Genomic DNA, 20,746 nt, shown 5'->3' with positions numbered 1-20,746 from the left:
ACAGCACTTTGTATGCAGCATTGTCTGTTTGAAAGTGTTCTCTAAATACAGTTGAGTTGAGCGGCATAGTCTCTCCAGCATGTCCTGGGTTGTCCCAGGAAGAGATGTCCAAGAGATGTTCTGACATGAAAGCATGCATGCACATTTATGTTTACATAATTAAGGAGGCCACCCAACATGCCGTTTTTTTCATACAACCTATCTCTCTCTGTCTCTCTCTACCCCTTCTCTCTCCATCTTTTTTGTATGAATGAGTTATAAATTAAAGAGGAGAGGATCAATGTGTGCTTTTCACCAGTGGATCAGGGACATCATGTTGAATGTGCCAATTTCCTACAAGTCAAGTTTTGAAAGCAAAGACAAAGCATCCATTGACGACAAGTGAATTGTCTCACATCTCATGCCCCACATAATGCACTTCAATTCCAAGCCGCGACTCACAGTTCCACATACGCATCAGGACTCCTTTCTTCTTCATTTCAGCTCCTTAAGCTATGTATCTATTCAGCCGCAAACCGTCCGACAGCACTGACATCTCGTCTGAACAAAGCGGGGCTGCCCATTACAGGCTGTCCAGCGATGACAGTCAAATTGCACCAACATTCCTCCTAACCAAAAACAGTGATGGTATAGCCATGCTTCAGAAAAGGCGAAACCAACAAGAACAGTATCCTCCTTGATGAATGTTGTGGCCAAAAATGCTGAAAACCAATCCACATCCAGTCCACACAATGCAACAACAACACAGTGACAAAACAAAACACAAAACAACAACAAAAAAAGCAAGGGTCGTGAAAGCACTTGCTGACTGCTACCACCATCTTGGACAATGGAAGCTAATTCTGAACTTGACTCTCCGAGGCAAAGCGAACCCCTGTCACAAAGAATAAAAATACTGACAATCTGGAGAGAATTGGTTCGAATATCAGCCAGGTTAACCAGCAGCTGAGAAGGTAGTATGTAAACGTGAAGATGACAGTGATAAATGAGGCAGATTCTTCAAACAATTGCAAAGCGGCCGTGAAATATGGTGTCACAGAGTGTAATGTACGGAGATGGAGAACTCAAAAAGATCACCAAAAATGTTCAGTCAGAGAAAAGCCTTCCGTGGCCGTCAGAGTGACCACTTCAAAGAACATGTTACACTTCACTTTGATGGTTAATGCAGTTAGTGCAATTTTATGATTTTGTAACAACAGATTGGTTTATTTACATTTCAAAAATCAGAAGCTATTCATTTACGAATGTGAATAAATTTTAGTTCACATTTTAAATGTTCAAATACAGTAAAGTCTCGTTATATCGATATTCAAGGGAGTCCGAAAAAATATCGATATAACCGGGACTATCGATATATCCGACCCTTTTTGCATGTCATTTTCTCCGTGCGTGCATAGAAATAGTATCGATATAACCGGGACTATCGATATATCCGATATCGATATAACGAGACTTTACTGTATTAAGATTTGACTAAGGCAAAATAACTTGCTTTTTCTCTCAAATATATTGTTATAATCATGTGTCAGATCAGAATCAGAATCATCTTTATTGCCAAGTATTCTACATACAAGGAATTTGTTTCCGGTAGAACACGCAGCACTAGTATCATCATCAAAAAAAATTGCTAAGTGGCACTATACAGTTCCATTTGGGCGCCTGTTGAAAGAGTTCAAAGAGTTAACGGCTTGGGGGAAGAAGCTGTTTAAATGTCTGCTGGATTTGGTGTGCATGGTATCAGGTTGGCTTGGATTTACCTATATTCGTTTCACAGTGGAGAAATTTACATTTGACAGCACCAAAGTTATGAAAGGAAGATGACAGGAAAGAAATAATTTGATACACAAAAATACAGGAGCTGCTGGAAAGGCAGTCACTCTCGCGGCCCCATCTTGAAGTCAAAAAAACAAAAAAACATTTAATCACAAACAATATGACAACACAGAGAAGCAGACAGTCATTCATTCTTGAGCACTTTCTGTACCCTCTTCTGTACCCTCTGTGACATGAAGTCATTCTAGATGAAAGAGAGGATCAAAGTGTATTTTGCACGAGTGGATCAGGGACGCCATGGTGGAATGTGCACATCTACTCAAGCTAAATGTTGAAAGCAAACACGAAGCTTTCGCATCCATTGATGAAAAGAGATGTACAGTGATCCCTTGCTCTATTGCGCTTGGATTATCACACCACTGATGCATCAGCTTTTGATTTTTTTTCCTCTGAAAAAAAAAATGCCAAATGACTCAGAGGTTGTGTACATCAGTGGTCCCCAACCTTTTTTGTGACACGGACCGGCGGGTAAATACAACAAAACAAAATGATACGACAGGCATGGAAACCGTTTTTTTTCTTTCTTTTAAATATAATAAATATAAATCCATTGTGTATTTTTATACAACTTTATTAGTAACATCGTGTAATCTGGTAATTTTTCATTTTATGTAAATTATTTATTCTTTCTGCGCGGCCCGGTACCAAATGACCCACGGACCGGTACCGGTCCGCGGCCTGGGGGTTGAGGACCTCTGGTGTACATGGCTGTAGCTTGATTGGTTCCCAGCCCTGATGTCACCCAATCTCATTATTTACAGCCATGTGGATTGCCTGCACATCTTCTCAGGCCGCCCCAGCACGTGGGTTACCATTTGATCAGCCTATTCAAATGCTTGCCTAAATCAGTATCGTGTTACGTCACCATTTGTGTGTGTGTGTGTGTGTGTACATGTGTGTGTATGCTGCGTGTGTTATGTGTGCGCATAGGTGCGCCGTGCACTACTTCATGGATTTTTATCCATCGCGGGTGGTCCTGGTCCCCATTACCGCAGGGGGTTACTGTGCAGTAATTGTTTTCTGTATAAAACATTAATTTGGTGTTTCAAAAGCCTTTTTTCACTCTGGAGTCTTGAAAAAAAAGGGGTTGTCTTCCAATCAGAGACGTCTGAGATTGGGGCAAATACTGTAGTTGAAGTGCAGAATAAAACCGTACAATAAGTAGTAGTACTTACTCTTGATGGCGTATATCTTTAATGGTCCTGTCCAGGGATATCATGTCACTAGCAACCATGTTGAAGCCAAACTCTTTGATGGATGCATGGACAGCTTCTTTGTATTCTGGCCCCAGAACAAGGGGCTTAGCTCCCTCTCCTGGGCCATCTGGGACCCCTGGTGCCTCCGTTTCTTTGGGTTCAAAGTTTCCAAGCACTCCGTTTTTGAGGATAGGGGCATTGTAATTGTGAAAGTTGGGTGTGAACGTTGCATACTGTTGTTGGATGGCCTGATTCTGACTATGGTGCTTATTGGTGATTTGCACCTGTTGCCCCCCTCCTGGAGATGAAACCATACAACAAAATAGTCACATTAACAAAAGGGTTAAGAAATATAGACGTGATAATATTTTCAGGAAATTGTAACAATGCAGGGATGCATCTAGGGAATTAAAAAAAGGGGCCGGTTGCCCTTCTTGTGTCCAAAAAGGGGGTGTCAGAATTATTTTAGAAGTTATTATTCATTTGCTGTTATATTGATGTATTCAAACATGTATTCACCAGATTATTGTTGTAATGATTGACTGCCTGTGATACATCAGTATTCAAGATGGAATAATTTGGAAGGGGCTAACTTGGATATGACCTCAAATGGGTGACATGTCTGCAGAGAGCCAACCGCCGAGAAGGGGCATTGTTCACATGCGCCGGCGAGGAGCCTGAAGACCATGCAAGGACACACTTGCAGACAGACGCCTGTCTGTCTCTCATGTCTCATGTCATGTCTTACCAAACACATACACCGTGTGTGTGAGATGAGAACATTGTGTCTGTGTAAGCTCTCAGTCGTACAGGAGTGGTCCATCTATGAACAGGTTTCTTCAACCGTCATCTGTACTTCTTTGAAGGTGTCGGACGTTTCGCTTCTTATCCAAGAAACTTCGTCAGCAAACTAAAGTCTTACTGGTAGTATAGGCACTATATATATCCCTACTGTCCAGACATGGCTGTGCCGGACACTGCTATGATAGGTCCCTGCTCTCAGGTTGGGGGGAGCAGAGGACTACTCCCTGCAGCTCCACTGATTGTTCCTATTGTCCTGACTAACGACTGGCCTGATTGCCCCACTTCCTCCGGTATCACTTCATCAGCATTACTAATCCTACGTTGCCTAAACGGGCTGTTGTACGAACGATCCAAATTGAACATCACACCACCACATGGGTTTAGTGAAGGATTTAGCTGTTTTATGAAAATCCCTTCTTTTACTCTCCCACTAATGAGTGGTTGCTAGCTTTTAGGTGCATATGTTCTGCCGATTGAGGCCCACTAGTATTATCCCTGCGATGTTGATAGTCTTTTTGAGAATTTGTTTAGTCTCCCCAATGTATTGCTCTTTACAATTTTCATTCTTACAATGACTTTGGCAAAACAAAATTCCTACTTGTTTCAAACCGATAAACACTTAAAGGCAAAAATTAGTACATTCAAAAGATAGGTTGCCAAATGAAAAACAAAGTAATGGAGTTTATTGTAAACATTGTAAGAATGATTTTTTTGGGGGGCAGCACACATGGGTATTGAAATCTCCCATGAGGAAGATATGATAATATTTGAGCACAATTTCTGTAAGAAGGGTTGAAAAGTCATTTGTATTTAGGAGGCCGGTAGATTACAGCGCAAAGCACAGGCAAAGCACAACCAACTTCAAATAAAGTTGCTTCGAAACTGGTGGTTCATGTGCAACGTTTGTATTCAAAATTATTCTTAAAAATGCTCACCGTTCCACCACCACGGCCTGAAGCCCTCGGGGTGTCCAGGTGGCAGAAATTCAACTAAAGCATTGTACTCACCAGTGGCGGCCCAAGTCTCCGTCAGACACAGCAAATCGAAGTACAGTGATACCTTGGCTTATGAACTTAATTGGTTCCCAGAAAGTGTGTGTAAAGCGAAGTGTGTATTCCAAATAGTAATTTCCCATAGGAAGGCATTAAAATGAGAATCCGTTCACAGGTCCCCATAAAACTCAATTTTCTACTAAATGAGCCTTATTTTATGTATAATAAATGTGCTATAGTATTGTAATTAAAGAAATAAACTGTACTGTATCATAAAGTCGTTTTATTTACCTTTCTGATGGTCATTGATGGCTTGATGGAATGGAGTGGACATCTTGAGGAATGATTCATTGTAAGCTTTGGCAGCTTTTTTTTTTCTTCTTTGCGCCTTTATCGAAGACTGGGGCCGGGGAATCTTCGTTTCCTTTCGGCTTTTCCTTCCAAAGGGTCGCCACAGCAAATCAGTGTCCTTAATACAGTAAAGTCTCGTTATATCGATATCGGATATATCGATAGTCCCGGTTATATCGATACTATTTCTATGCACGCACGGAGAAAATGACATGCAAACAGGCTCGGATATATCGATAGTCCCGGTTATATCGATATTTTTTCGGACTCCCTTGAATATCGATATAACGAGACTTTACTGTATTTAGAGGGTTGATCCTCATGTTTGTTTTAGCCAATGTTAGAGGACAAAAAATAGTCGGCTGCCATTTCCTTGTTAGAACGGGCTCGTTCGCGAACGACACATCACTCATTGTGGCGCTCCGTGTGTATCCCGAAAAATAGTTCATTTGCCAAGATTAAATTCTGGTGAATTTAACGTTCGTAAGCCAAAACGTTTGTTAGCCAAGGCCTTCGTATCGATATAACCGGGACTATCGATATAGCCGACCCTGTTTGCATGTAATTTTCTCCGTGCGTGCATAGAAATAGTATCGATATAACCGGGACTATCGATATATCCGATATCGATATAACGAGACTTTACTGTATTTGAAATTTGTGCAAGCAACGACAGGGGACCCCTCTTCCGATTGGGGAAATTTGCTCAAGACATTTCTATCGACTCCACGTCGAAAAAGGCACACGTATAAATGCCATTGCGCGGCAGGTATGCCAACAACAGTCGTCAAGGCGACAGAATCGAGGGCACGCTGTGACGTAATTCCGTGCATTGGGTAATGATCGTGTTTAACGTCATACGCTGACCGCTATGTTTGCCGCAGTGGCAATGGCGCTCCTGTGAAGCGAGCGAACATATTTTCACCACTGCCTTGCCAAAATGCGGCCAAATCTCCAACGTGTTGTTGACGAAACAGGAGAGACTGGCGATCATAAAACAAACGGGACTCAGTTGTGAAGACAACAAGCATTGTAGACAGTAAAAAGAGCCAAAATGGCAGGAGCGTAGCCACCAACACAGCATGTAGTCCGCCATCTTGAACATCTTCAATAAATATATTTATTGGCGCATATTTCTAAATTGCAAATGAAAAACCATGAGTAAAAGCTATTGATGTAAAATACCAACATTTTAATTCAAGTCAAGGAATTTATTTATACATAAAAACCCAAACATTTTCAATTTTCTTTAGTTACTACACAATCAATCTTGTGCTATTTTGATATTGATTAGAGAGAAGGCAAAGAGAACAGACTTGGCACAAGATTTCTTACTAGTGTCTACTTTGCTTTGGAGATTTCCAATGTGCTACAAGAGCTCTGAAATAATTGCCATTATCCACTAAATTCGAATCATTAATAACAGTGTGATGCAACGAATTGTCACTACCCTCAGCAGACTTATTATTCTTAAAAAAATGAGAAAATGTTTGTTTGCGGCTTGTTTTTAATGTCTTTTAGAGCTTTACTCTTGTTCACACACTCCATATTGCAACCATCCGCCGTGTTCGATGTAAACACGGCAATGCACCATGAGTAAATTGAATATTTGATTATCCCTTCCAGCAGTTTACAGCGGGTCAGTGAAAAGACCGAGATATCCTCTACCATGACTTTGGAACGCACCGAAACAAATGCAAGGGGATTGGATTGGATGTACCTTTATTCGTCTCGCAGTGGAGACATTTACATTTCACTGCAGCAAAGTTATGATACTTATAAGACTTAGAGTACTTATAAGAAAGTAGTTGAAAAACAAAATACAGGAGCTGCTGGAAAAGCAGCCACTCTCGCTGTGCCATCTGGAAGTAAAAAATAAATAAATAACAAATATGACAACACAAAGACAGACTCATTCATTCTTCAGCATTTGCTGTACCCTCTTTGTGACATGAAGCAGTTCTAGATGAACGAGGAGAGGATCAAAGCGTCCTTTTCAGCAGTGAATCAGGGACATCATGGTGGAATGTGGACATCGACTATAAGCTAAATGTTGAAAGCAAACGCACAGCTGTAGCATCCATTGTAGAAAAGAGATTGTCCCACATCGCCTGTCCCACATAAATCCGCTTCAATTCCAAGCCACATACGTTCCACATATGCATCGCCGCTCTGCGCTGACACTCCTTTCTTCTTATTGCGGGCTCCTCAAGCCATGCATCCGTCCAGCCGCAGAATGTCCAACAGCACCGACCTTTCCGCTGAACAAAGCGGGGCTGTAAAGATGCTGCCCATTACAGGCGCAAAAAAGCACGATGACCCCAGAGCTGTCCAGCGATGACAGTCAAATGGTCACTGACATTCCTCCCATTCAAAAACAGTACTGGCATATTCATGCAGCCGAAAAGGTACAACTGCTCAGCACAGTCTCCTCTTTGATGAATGTCGAGGCCAAAAATGCTCAAAAACAATGCGTATCCATTTCGCATGATGCACAATAAAACAAATTGACAAAAGAAAACACAAAAACAAGACAAAAACGACAACAAAAAGCAAGGCTCATGAGCGCACTTACTGACGGCTGCCTACTCGGGCGACATCTTGGACTACTTGATTATGGCTAGATATCGGTAAGGGAAGATGGCAGATGATGAAAGTGAAAGCCTCTAGAGGAAAAAGAAGAGTTTTCAATTGCTGTTTTACTAAATGTGTTTATTTAGCTATTTTAACAGAAGTATGTCATATGTGGCGCAGATCGTGTAGCAATACATGCTAATCATAATAGACTGGCGCCGGTGCTGGCGCAGCGGCGTTACAAAGTTGTGCCAGTGGGTGTCAAAATGCGTAAATGGCGCAACGGCGCGGCCCAGATGCATCCCTGCAATGTCGATATTCAAAAAGATGATGTATGCATAGATATTAATACACATATACATATACAGACAGACGGACAGATAAAGACAGACAGATATACAGGGAGGGTTACACGCAGGAAGGCAGACAAGTACCACTTCAACAATAGGTCACGCTTAACTCATTCACTGCCATTTCCAAATTAATTCTGGAATAGAAAAGCCTGACGTGGTGCGCCATTCCCGAATTTGTTTGACTTTTGTTTTTTCTTGGCGGGGGGTTGCCAAGAAAGAGCTCGTCAGACGTCGGGCAATGTTTTTACCTCCCATAAGGGAGCAGCCTTGGGCTTTCGCACAGCCGCCTCCATGTCAAGATCATCGAACTCCAGACCCATAGAACTTAGGAATTAACTTTTTTTCTGATGAAAGAAGAGAGTCTAAGGTTTCTTACGCTGCATTGAATGTGTATGCACAGACACTCCCCAACTTACGAACATTGGAGTTACGAACAATAGTACATACGAACATTTTTGCAGGTATGTTCGGACAGAGATGATGTAAGTTAGCTTTTGTATTGCGCGCCTTTTTCCGGTTGAGCTTGCTTGCGATTGGCTGCGCACTATGCATACACACAGACACATTAGAGGTTTCAAGGGCTGGATGTTTACGTGACGGACACCAACACCGACCAATCAGCTGAAGTGTTGCCAACAAGTTCCGACCCTGATCGGCAGAGCTCGCTTAAAACTGGCGACGTAGAGTATGTGGGCGGGGTGGAAAAATCCCTCTTTCCAGTTGATGCTCTGAGGAGGCGGCGCCAACCTCACGTACGATTGGCTGTGTAGAGTATGTGAGCGGGAAGGAAATCATTTTTTTCCCAGTTGACGCTCCAGGAGGACGCGATGCATAACAAAAAGTAATGGCTGCTTGCAGGTACAGTAAAGTCTCGTTATATCGATATTCAAGGGAGTCCGAAAAAATATCGATATAACCGGGACTATCGATATATCCGATATCGATATAACGAGACTTTACTGTAATTCAGTAATTACGTGCCAGCTGCTTCAGTAATGGCTTACTGAAGACCCAAGGATATACATATTGTCATACAACAGTAGGTATGAATTTATTTTACAACTATTAGAGCAGGGGTGTCAAACTCATTTCACATCGTGAGCCACATATGGCCTCGGTAGACGCCAAGTGGTCCGGACCATTAAAATTATACCATACATGCTATAAATAATCAAAATATCATGTCTTTCATTAGTTTTGGTGTAAAGAAGGACAAGAACATCAGGAAAATGATGACATTTAATGAACATTCCTTTTACACAACATTTCGTTTCATGAACAAATGTGCAATTTACTTTTGTCATTCACATATATGGATTCCAACTGATCCCAATGATTCTACAATGGCACAAAACGTAAACAACAAATTGGTATCGAAAAATATATTAATGCACTTGAAGCTTCAATGAGATTTATAAAGGAATTTTTAAACCATTGTTTTTGTGTTTTTGATATTTGGCATCGTTTGGCCTGTACAAGTACATCAATACCAGGTGTCATGTCCTGAGGAGCTGACACTTTCACAATGTCATTTAAAGGACAACCGACGTCCCCAGACAAGTTGTGTCCATAATTTGTAAAATGGCTTCAAATGTCTTCTATTGGGGGTATTTTAATAAGATTCGACCGTATATAGCTGTATTTTACGTTTTAAGACTCGCTCTGAATATTCAGGAAGTCTTGTTTTTGAGTTGGTGACGAGTCTGTACGTGACGTCACGAAAGGACCGCCCCCCTGACCGAAAAAAGACACATTGTAGCAGTCCTTCCATCACATCAATGTATTTTGCTCTACATGTTTAGTCTGAGAACCGTGTTGCACCCAAAAGCCGCCAGAAGAGGGCATCCAAGGTCCATATAAGGAATTTATCAGCCTGTGGAAGCGGAGGTGGCCACTGGAGGTCGCCATTTTTTGCCTATTTTTTTGGGTGAGAGATTTTCCCCCAATGTTGCCTCAAAATGGCACATATAATTCTTTAATCGATTGCAAAAATGTATGCTTTCCTCTTCAGAACTATTTGAATCATATTCATAACTGGATGAGTAACAAGAAAGCATATTAGCCGAATCTGAAGCCATTGTTTTTATTCTCCAGCAATGCAAGACTTCTTGGCGTGACATCACACACTGGGGGCAGGAATTTCTGAAAATGCCCAATTCGCAGCTCTATTTTTTTGCAGATTTTGGACACTTTAAGTCATTTTTATTGGTGTTTTGCATTTGACTAAAAATATCATACTGCGTGTTTTGGGTATTTTAGATGTTATAAAACGTTTTTCTGATGTCAGCTAAAAAACACAAAAGTGACGTCGGTTGCCCTTTAATTCATGGTATTTACTTGAGTTGATCCGGGCATTCATTTGTCTGGGCATTCGGTTGTCCTTTAAAGGACAACCGACGCCTCAGGACAAGTTGTCCATAATTTGTAAAATCGCTTCAAATGGCTTCTACTGAGCGTATTTTACAGATTCCACCGCATATAGCTATATTTTCCGTTTTAAGACTCGCTTGGAATATTCCGGAAGACTTGTTTTTGAGTTGGTGACGAGTCCTCACGTTACGTCACTGAAGGAACGCCCCTGACTGAGAAATGACACATTGCAGCAGTCCTTTCATCATGTCAATGCATTTTGCGTTACTTTGTTTGGTCTGAAAACTTCGTGTTGATCTGTGTTGATGGCGATATTAGAAGGAAAACACAGAAATAATGCGATGGTGAATCCTTGTGTGTTGCACCGAGCATCTATTTCATATTCTCTGACAAACATTGTAAGGAAACATTGTAAGGAATTAATCAGTGCGTTTCCACGGACTTTGTCGCCATCTTCTGCCTCTTTTTGGTGCTACATTTACCCCCCCCCCCACCACCACCCCGATACCTCAAAATGACAGGGAATACATTATTTAATCGATTGCAAACATGTATGCTTTCCTCTTCAGTCAAAGTCAGTCAAAGTCAGCTTTATTAGAACTATTTGAATCATATTTATAACTGGATGAGTAACAAGAAAGCATATTCTCCGAATCTGAAGCCATTGTTTTGATTCTCGAGCAAGGCAAGACGTCTTGGCGTGACACCACGAACAAGGGGTCGGGACCTTCTGAAACTTGGCCACTTCCGGTTTCAAATTGAAGTACTTTTTAGACACTTGAATTCAGTTTTATTAAGTTTTGCATTTGACTAAAAATATCATGCATTTTAGATGCTATAAACGTTTTCTGATGTCAGTTAGGAAACAAAAAAGTGATGTCGGTTGTCCTTTAAGTGCTTGTTTGTGAGCTTTGAACGCATTTTTGTTTTAGTGATATTCGTTACTGAGAAGATTTGTTCACAAAGGCACAAAGGTAGGTTGTTCCAAACATGCACAAGACTTTAGCAGCCAGGACTGTTAATTTGGGGTACACTGGTAGTTGATAAAATTTATCCAGACCTACAGACTTTCAAATCTGCATCACATTGCAAATCAACCATTTCTTGCTGGATTCCGACCGGTAGATCAAAAGCTTTAACTGTGAAAGGTAAGCGAAAAACCTAAAATTCTGTCTCAAGTTCACCAAATACCGGAAAACGTTTTTCTAACTCCCACAGTAATCCTGCAATCTTCTCTTTGTACCGTTTCACGTCCGCATCAGGTCTGGTCACACACACATATCTCAAACATGAGTCTTATAGTGGCGTCGAATATTATATTACTTCAATACCGAAACTTATGGAAAACACACCAAGCACAAAGGTTTCCCACGCATCTTTGTAAAAAAAATTGACGTGGTCCATTTTTCATTGAAAATTCTGCACTCCTTATCTACTTTTCTCCATTTGGATAATGACATATTGGCTAATGGGGGTGTTGAAACGCCAGTTGAAAAAAAAATACAGTCGTTTTCTTCTGTTGATTGAAACAGTAACACTCTGCCCCCTTGTGGACAATCCTTGAATTGCGCTTCATTAAAAATATGAATTCCATGTCGTTTTTGCATTTTTTCCACTTTTGAACTATCCTGCGGGCCTGATTAAACCGCCTTGGGGGCCTGTGCCGTATGTTTGACACCCCTGTGATAGAGCGTCCGTGTTTTATACATTCTTTTCGTTCAGTGTTTGACTTAAAGGACAACCGACGCCTCCGGACAAGTTGTGTCCATAATTTGTCAAATCACTTCAAAAAATGTGCGATGTGATGCAGGAAAAAAATACTACTGTATTGTAACATCACACTTCAAATGACTTCTACTGGGCGTATTTTACAAAGATTCCACCACATATATGAATTTTACGTTTTAAGACTCGCGCTGAATATTCAGGAGGTCTTGTTTTCGAGTTGATGACGATACCTCACGTGACGTCACGTCTGGAACGCCCCTGACCGAGAAGGCGACACACAATGCATTTTGCGGTACTTTGTTTGGTCTGAAAGCTTCATGTTGATGGCGAAATTAGAAGGAAAACACATAAATAACGCCATGGTGAATCGTTGTGTGTTGCACCAAAACTACTATTTGATACTAGTTGACACAAATTCCCAGCAGACAAATCAGCCCATTTCCAACGGAGCTTGGGCACTATTTTGTGCATTTTCTGGGATGCTTCACATCAGTCCTGACGCCTCAAAATGACCCGGAAGTACTTCTTTAATCGATGCAAACATGTATGCTTTCCTCTTCAGAACTATTTGAATCATATTCATAACTGGATGAGTAACAAGAAAGCCTCTTCCCCGAATCTGAAGCCATTGTTTTGATTCTAGAGCAAGGCAAGACGTCCTGGCGTGACGTCACGAACAAGGGGGCGGGACCTTCTGAGGTCATTTTGAAGTAATTTAAAGCAGATTCTTTACTTACAGACAGTATAGGTGTTCAAATACCTGACATGTTTCGGCGTTTGCTTCCGCCTTCGTCAGAGTGTCACGAATGTTGTTGTGACGCGCCATTTTCAGCTGGTGTTACTATGAGGGCGTGACCTACCTGTCAGATCTGACTAGCAAGCCACGCCCCCCGCTGTCCGCTCGTGCCTCCAGGATGCTGCTCCAGGTAGTAGAGAGCATGTAGGCTCCCTCATCCCTGTTGATGGTCCTTGGTCCTCGCTTCCGGATTTCAATGGCCTCCCTGATCCAGCGCTGATGTTTGTTTTCTTCGGTGCGAATGACTCTGGCCTTCCCGCAGTCCATGATGTGGTTCTCTCTTTTGCAGTGGTCTGTGATGGCTGACTTATGGTACTCCTGTCGTGCTTGTTCTTTTATTGCTCTTGTTTGGATTGTTGCCGTCTCCTTCTCGCACTCGTTGTTGTGCTCTTTTTTTTCTTGTATTGAAACTCCTTCCTGTCTCCCCGATGTATGATTTATTGCATGACTTGCATGGGATTTCATATATTGAGTTGCATTTATTTTCCGGGTGTATTTTGTCCTTTGGGTGTACCAAGATTTGTCGGAGAGTTGTGTGTGGTTTGACCGGTGTGTTTATGTTGTGTTTCCTCAGTGCTCTTTGTATGCGTTCTGTGATCCCTCTCATGTATGGCAATGTTACCATTGCTCTGTGCTCTTGTTTGTTTGTTTGCTTTTTCTTTCTCCCCCGTCTTGTGTTGTTTTTGTTTTTGACCTGCTCTCCCCCTTTAGTTATTGCCCACTGAGGATATTGGCATTTTTGTGGTGCGTGTTGTATATGTTTTTCCTCCTGTGTTGTGTCTTCCGGGTCCGTGATTATTGTGGTGCGTTCATGTAATGTTCTGACAACTGACAACTTATGAATAGTGGGGTGTTCGGATGTCCAAAGGAGATATTGTCAGTATGTGTGGGTTTTCAGTGTACTTTTATTTTGATGTCCCCGTTGTCCGTGTGGTGTATGTTCAAGTCCAAGAAGGCGATGGAGTGGTTTGTTTCTTCTTCATGGGTGAACTTGATACTGCCTATGGAGTTGAGGTGTTCCGTATGTCCCGTTTTGATTTTTTTCCAGAATGTCGTCCACATAACGTTTCCATAGTGTTGGTTTGTATATTTCCGGGGCTGTTGAAAGCGCTTTCTGTTCCAGGTCCTCCATGAAGAACCCACACATGATGGCAGAGAGTTGGTCCCCCATTGTGAACCCTTCTTTTTGTCTGTGTATGGTGTTTCTAAATTGGAAATATGTGGATGTGGCAATGAACTGAAGTAGCTGGGTTATGGTCATGTGCTGTTAGATTTGTGCGTTTTTTGAGTGTCCTGTCTGCTTTGAGTCTGTCTTGTACTATCTGAATGGTGGCTTTGGTGGGTGTTTTGGTGAAAAGTGAGATGACGTCATGTGATATGAACATTTCGTCTTTCTGTACTTTTATGATGGCGAGTTCTGTAGCGAGTTGCCTTGAGTTGGTCCGTGTGTCCCAGTAATGGTTGTATTATATCTGATAGTGCTTTTGAGAGGTTGTACGTGACTGATCCGATGCTGTCTACTATGGGGCGGAGGGGTGTATCTGGTTTGTGTATTTTTTGGCGTGCCGTAAATCCTGGGGATGATGTTTGCTGTAGGTACCAGGTGGTTGTACGACTCTTTGTTTATTTTATTTTCGTTTAATAGGGGTTTGAATAGTGCTTTAAGTTTGTTTTTCTTTTCTTCTGTTGGGTCTTTCTTTAATATTTCATAGGCGTCGTCCTGTAATAACTGCTGCATCTGTTTTTCATATTTTTCCGTGTCCATAATAACTGTTGTTCTGCCTTTGTCTGCGGGGAGTATTGTGATGTCATTTTGAAGTAGTTTTGGGACACTTTAAGTCATTTTTATTGGTGTTTTGCATTTGACTAAAAATATCAGCCTGCGTGTTTTGGGTATCAGTCAGTTAGGAAACAAAAAAAATGGTGTCGGTTGTCCTTCAAACATACATTTCATACAAAATATAGCATTAAAGCAATTTACGAATAAATTCACCTGACGAACGACCGATCGGAACGTATCTCGTTCGTAAGGTGGGGAGTGTTTGTAGTTCTAAAACTCAATATTCTGTGGGTCCTGCAATTTGAGTGAAAATGACCAAAAACCTGCCAGTGGAGTGGACACATTTTTACACATCATCTGGCAGTGAATGAGTTAATTTCGGAGAATATCACAACATTGAAATTATCTCACCAGGCTTCACGATGGAGTTGAGGTCAACTTCAATACCTTCTACATGTGGCCAGGGTACAATAGGCTTAAAATGGTTTGCTGGGTCTCCTTGGGGAAGCAATCCATAATCCTGCAGTAGATGGAAATGACATTCAGAAGAAATGTTGATTCATATTCACATACACATATAGGCACTTCACTCAGTCAAAACACCTCTGTTCTCTGTTCAAATGAGACAAAGAAAAATACTTTCAAATAATGACAGTGGCTGTACGTATGTATTTGGTTTTTCTACTTTCATTCCTTTCATCACTTTGCTGCTGTGAAATGTAAATTTCTCCACTGTGAGACTAATAAAGGCAAATCCTATCCAAATCCAAAGTCTTTCCACCATGAATATGACATAACTCAACACAGGGTGCCTGAAAAAAACTGATTTGAAGCATGCGTCCTATGACTTGTTATTTTTTGACATAAGAGTTATGGTTGGGAAGCATTTGAATTATTGCTTTCTTTCTTTCTTTTCTGCTTTTTCTTTCAGGGGTCGCCACAATGAATCAATGTCCTCCGTCTTCAGAGGGTCGCATATTGGTTTTGCCCAACCTTTTACGTTGGATGCCCTTCCTGCCACAACCCTCTGTATTTTTCCGGTTCCAATTCAGTTGCTCTCAGTTTAACGCATTATTATCTGTATTAATTTCAATAAATTTTGATGGGATTACATTTTTTTAGCGCGAGATTAATGTGACACCACATCACACAGGGTGTTTTATTGCTCTAAAATAAACTAAAAACAAAATTATGACAGGTCCACATGCTTGTCCGTTTGGTCAACTAGCCGAAAACGAATACTTACAGTGCTTTTGAATAGAAAGTTTAATTGAAAGAAGTTGCCGGATGGTTCCACTGAAGAGACCAACGTTATCCATGTGTTTTCCAGTTGTGAACTGAGCTATCATCGTAGCACGTAAGAAGCTTCTTATTAAGGCAGGGGTGTCAAACTCATTTTTTGCCGTGGGCCACATTGTAGTTACGGTTTCCTCTCGAGGACCGTTATGAATTTGGAGAAACCATTACAATATTTCATCTCCACATATTGCAAACAGAACGCACAAGAAACGAAAGAATAACTACAGTAAAGTCTCGTTATATCGATATCGGTTATATCGATAGTACCGCTTATTACGATACTATTTTCATTTCCCTTGCACATTTCTAGTCTTTTTATGTATAATTAGTACCGTTTAGTACGATACCCGGTTATTACGATAATCCGGTTATTACGGTGCTCCTTTTCATCCCCCGCCGGCCATTTTTGTTGTTTATATCGATATATCCGTCGCGCCATTGGTCAACTTAGTCACGTATCTTGTTACGTGAGCCGCCATCGGTCGCGCCATTGGTCGACTTGGTCACATGAGCCGCCATCGGTCGCGCTATTGGTCGACTTGGCCGTGTGACTTTGTCACGTGACACGCCATCGGTCGCGCCATTGGTCAACTTGGTCACGTGTCACGCCATCAGTCGCGCCATTGGTTGACTTGGTCAGGTGACTTGGTTACGTGCCCAGCACCCGTGTAGCAGAGCCATTTTCATTTTCAGACGCTAGCTCGTGTGTAGCAGACGAGATTGAAGTGTTTGTGTTAAAAGGTAAAAATGGGAAGCAGAAGAAGATTGATGACTTTTTTAAATTGTATACATAATACAGTAAGATGTAAGCGTTGCAGTTTCCCTGTTGTGTTATGTACATGCCCACTGTACTGTATATGAATGCAATCGTTTTTTGCAACAATGTTTCTTGTTTTGTCTGCTGAAGCGCGATGATTTTGAAAATTATTAACATTCCATACTGTGTATTAAAGGACAGCCGATGTCACTTTTTATTCAAATGCAAATAAAAATGACTTCACGCTAAGACGTCTTGCATTGCTTGTGAATCCAAACAATGGCTTCAGATTCGGATAATATGCTTTCTTGTTACACATCCAGTTATGAATATGTTTCAAATACACTGTAGTTCTGAAGATTAAAGCATGCATGTTTACAATCATTAAACAATTATATGTGCCATTTTGAGGCAACATTGGGGGAACATCTCTCACCCAAAAAAAAGGAGCTAATGGCCAGCTCCGTTTCTTATATGGCGCTTGGCTGCCCTCTTTTGTTTAATGCAGTTCGGCGCAGGATCGGATATATCAATATTTTTTCGGTCTCCCTTGAATATCGACATAACGAGACTTTACTGTAGTCACTCAATAGGTACAAAGTTTGCTGGGGAGGTCTTCGAGCTTTGCTGTGGGTTGCTATATTAGCACCTTTGTTGTTATGATTATCTGTACCAGGAGCAACCTCAACATACGCACTGATAGTAGCAATGTTTCTCGAGTAAACAGCTCCCTCCAGCAAGTAGAAAAGACTGGCATATTTTAGACCTTATATGCACCACTCACCACAGGTCTGGAATGCAGGCAGGCCAGTCCATTATGTGCAGTCTTTTCCCACAAAGTCACACTCCTATAACGTGCAGAATGCAGTTTGGCATTGTTCTGTTGAAATAAGGTGTGTCCGTGAAAAAGACACACCTTTGATGGTCTTTTCAGTCGTAATTTGTGTTTTCTCAGATGTGTAAATTGGCCATGGCATTGGCTTTCCGTACAACACGTGCTTGCCAGTTTTTTTTTCTTCCGACCCAGAGGGCACGAACATCCATCATTTTAAAAAAGCACTTTCAAATTGGTCCTTGTCCAACCACTTTCTTCTTTCAATCAGTCCATCTTAGATGTGCTCAAGCCCAAAGAATCCAGCAGTATTTCTGGTGCTGTGGCTTTGTAGAGTTTATTTAGCGTTTTAAGTTGCACTTACAGATGTAGCATGCGACTGTATTTACTGACACTGGTTTTCTGAAGTGTTCCTGAGCTCCTGTGTTTATATATTTACACATGGATGTTGGGTTTTGATGCAGTGCCGCCTGAGGGAACGAAGGCCACAGGCATTCAACGTTAATTTTCGGCCGTCCCGTTTACATGCAGCGATTTCTCCAGATTCTCAGAAACTTTGGATGATATTATGTTCCAAAATCCCTAAATTGCTTTGAAGTGTTCAATGAAGAACATTGTCCTGAAACTGTTCGACTACTTTTCATCTTGGAGTATTTCACAAAGTTGTTCACAACCTTGCCCTACCTTTGCTTGGCAATGGCTGTTTCAGGTATGCTCCTTTGTTAGCCTGGTCAACTGAGGGATGTTTAAAAGAGGTGTTTGATGAGCAATATCTAACTTCCTCAGCGATTTTTGCCACTTTTCCCAGAATTATTCAAATGTGTTGTAGGCAAAATAGTCTAAATATCCGAGCCGCTTATCCTTGAGGTAACATACCTGTCAACCTTGGCTAATAGCTGCCCGATTACAATTCCCGTATAAAAGTTGTAGTATGCCGTACATTATTTGAAATGATAAAAAAACGCTAACACAAGCGGAAATGCAGTTTACCGCGCATGCGCACATTATGCTTTCATAATCGACCATACGCAGCGATAACAAATATAGACATATGATCCGAGTATTACTTTTGCTCCCCTTATTAATGATTGCAATTCCCCTTATTAAGCAATAACAAACCTTACAAACAATCTGACACATGATTATTTACTTATAGCAAGAATAAAAACAGAGATAGAATAAAAACAAAGGTAATTTGTTTACATTATTTTAGTTACTTAATACACACCACAGGCAATTATTACATTGCTACATTTTCCACGTGTCCTGCATTTTTAAAGTGGCTCTTTAGATCGTAAAATCCACTTGCAGCAATGTTTACATCCTTTTCATATGGAACGCAGAATGAAAACTGAGGACCTTTTGTCGACGATCTTATCCATCCAGCGTATTCACCTAAGAGACTCTCCCATTTTTTTTGGTGGTGATCCGATCCAAGAGTTTTTCTCTTCTTACTTGGCGGTTCACCCATGCTTACTTCTACGTTATAACTAGTTGATTCCTCCATTGCAACACAAATTATTAGTGCAACAAGTTACAAGTTATTTAGTTTTTTTTTGTTCTTTTGACTTCAAGACGGCGCCGCGAGAGTGGCTGCCTTTCCAGCAGCTCATGTATTTTGTTTTTCTACTTTCATTTCTTTCATCACTTTGCTGCTGTGAAATGTAAATTTCTCCACTGTGAGACTAATAAAGGCAAATCCAATCCAATCCAAATGCCGGACTCCAAATACGGAAACGGAAATACAAAATCAAACGAAAACAATGTGATGCGCATGCGCATATCATGCTTCATCAACAAAGACTCGGTAACAGAAGAAAAAAAATATCGTATAAAAGTTGTTATACGGTGTAGACAATTAAAAATGATGAAAGAAACGTATACAATTCGGGGAAAACGTATAAGTTGAGTGGTATGTGCGTATCTGGGCATACTGGAAACATTCCAAGCTGTATTCGGCAGTAGGCTAAGCTGTACCTGAACACATGGTCAAAAAATCCCCATTCCCTGATGCCAACAAAACGATTGGATGTCAGTAAAACTTATTGAGTAAAGCAGCGACACAGTGCACTGAATTAACCAACAGCAAGTTACAACATTGACTCCCTTAACATTAAACTCTCTTCTCGCTGCTCTATTTCAGAGTTCAACTGCAACTGTTCAGCTACATATGTCAATATGCTTTTTCTATTATACTTGCAAAATGTACAGTTTTTTTTATAAAACATTCTTGCACAGTGACAGTATACAACCAAGTCTTCTGGCATTTTTTTTATTATGCTTTTTTATTATGATTAAAGGCTTTCTGATTCTAATAACCGATTGCCTTAAGTTTGAACAAGGAACATCAGATTTTTAAGCCGTGCTGTGAGCTTCTCTCATTCACTGCCAGACAATGTGCAAATCAGACTCTGAATCATCTTTGGATTGGATTGGATGTGCCTTTATTCGTCTTGCAGTGGAGAAATTCACAGCAGCAAAGTTATGAAAGGAAGAGGAAAGGAAAGAAAGAAGAAGACAAAGAAAATACAGGAGTTGCTGGAAAGGCAGCCACTCTCGCAGTGCCATCTTGAAGTCAAAACAAAAAAAACTAAAATAATATGACAACACAAAGACAGAGTCATTCATTCTTGAGCACTTGTTTAGAAACCATAGGAATGACAAATCTGCAAATACATTTTCACACTGTATTGCTGAATGTGAGCGATTGAAAATTGGAGAATCAGTACGCAATGCTTAGTACATCAGTATCATGTGTGACGGTAGCACAGATTCTTCAGTAACAGAGGAAGAGATTTTATATGTCAGGCGGGCTGTGGCAGGTGAAACAATGTAAGCTTCTCCAGCATAAAAGCAGTTGAAGAGGGGTGATGCTGACCATGTCACATCGAGCAGAAAAGTCCATATGCACACTCACAGGCCAAGAAAAACAGGAATGGATGGGTCGGCTAGTAGTAGTTATTTGCCAAGTTTTGCCATGTCCTGATTATTTTTTTTATTTTATTATGGTGCTCTGAATTCTTCTCGTTTTTTTTATTATTGAACAACAGTATCAAAATACTCTTGAAATACAATAAAATG

The 20,746-nt window shown here is 40.9% G+C and overlaps 1 protein-coding gene across 2 annotated transcripts in view; it reads right to left on the bottom strand.

Moving 5' to 3' along the window:
• galnt7 (UDP-N-acetyl-alpha-D-galactosamine: polypeptide N-acetylgalactosaminyltransferase 7) overlaps positions 1 to 20,746 on the bottom strand; it is a 67,058-nt gene that overhangs the window by 44,840 nt on the left and 1,472 nt on the right. The window contains exons 2-3 of one of the 2 annotated variants that reach the window (XM_089005676.1): positions 15,189 to 15,297; positions 3,009 to 3,327 (exon numbers count right to left, since the gene is read on the bottom strand). In XM_089005676.1, the coding sequence (XP_088861802.1) occupies positions 3,009 to 3,327; positions 15,189 to 15,297 (428 nt within the window). Of the gene's footprint in view, positions 1 to 3,008; positions 3,328 to 5,116; positions 5,275 to 15,188; positions 15,298 to 20,746 lie in introns of those variants that run through there. The other variant, XM_089005677.1, reaches the window with a different exon arrangement.

Source organism: Hippocampus bargibanti, linkage group LG10 (genome assembly GCF_051943395.1).
Source record: "Hippocampus bargibanti isolate YZ-2025 linkage group LG10, ASM5194339v1, whole genome shotgun sequence".
Classification (NCBI taxonomy): domain Eukaryota; kingdom Metazoa; phylum Chordata; class Actinopteri; order Syngnathiformes; family Syngnathidae; genus Hippocampus; species Hippocampus bargibanti.
The sequence above is the reverse complement of the archived record's forward strand: the minus strand, read 5'-3'. Positions and strand labels throughout refer to the sequence as shown.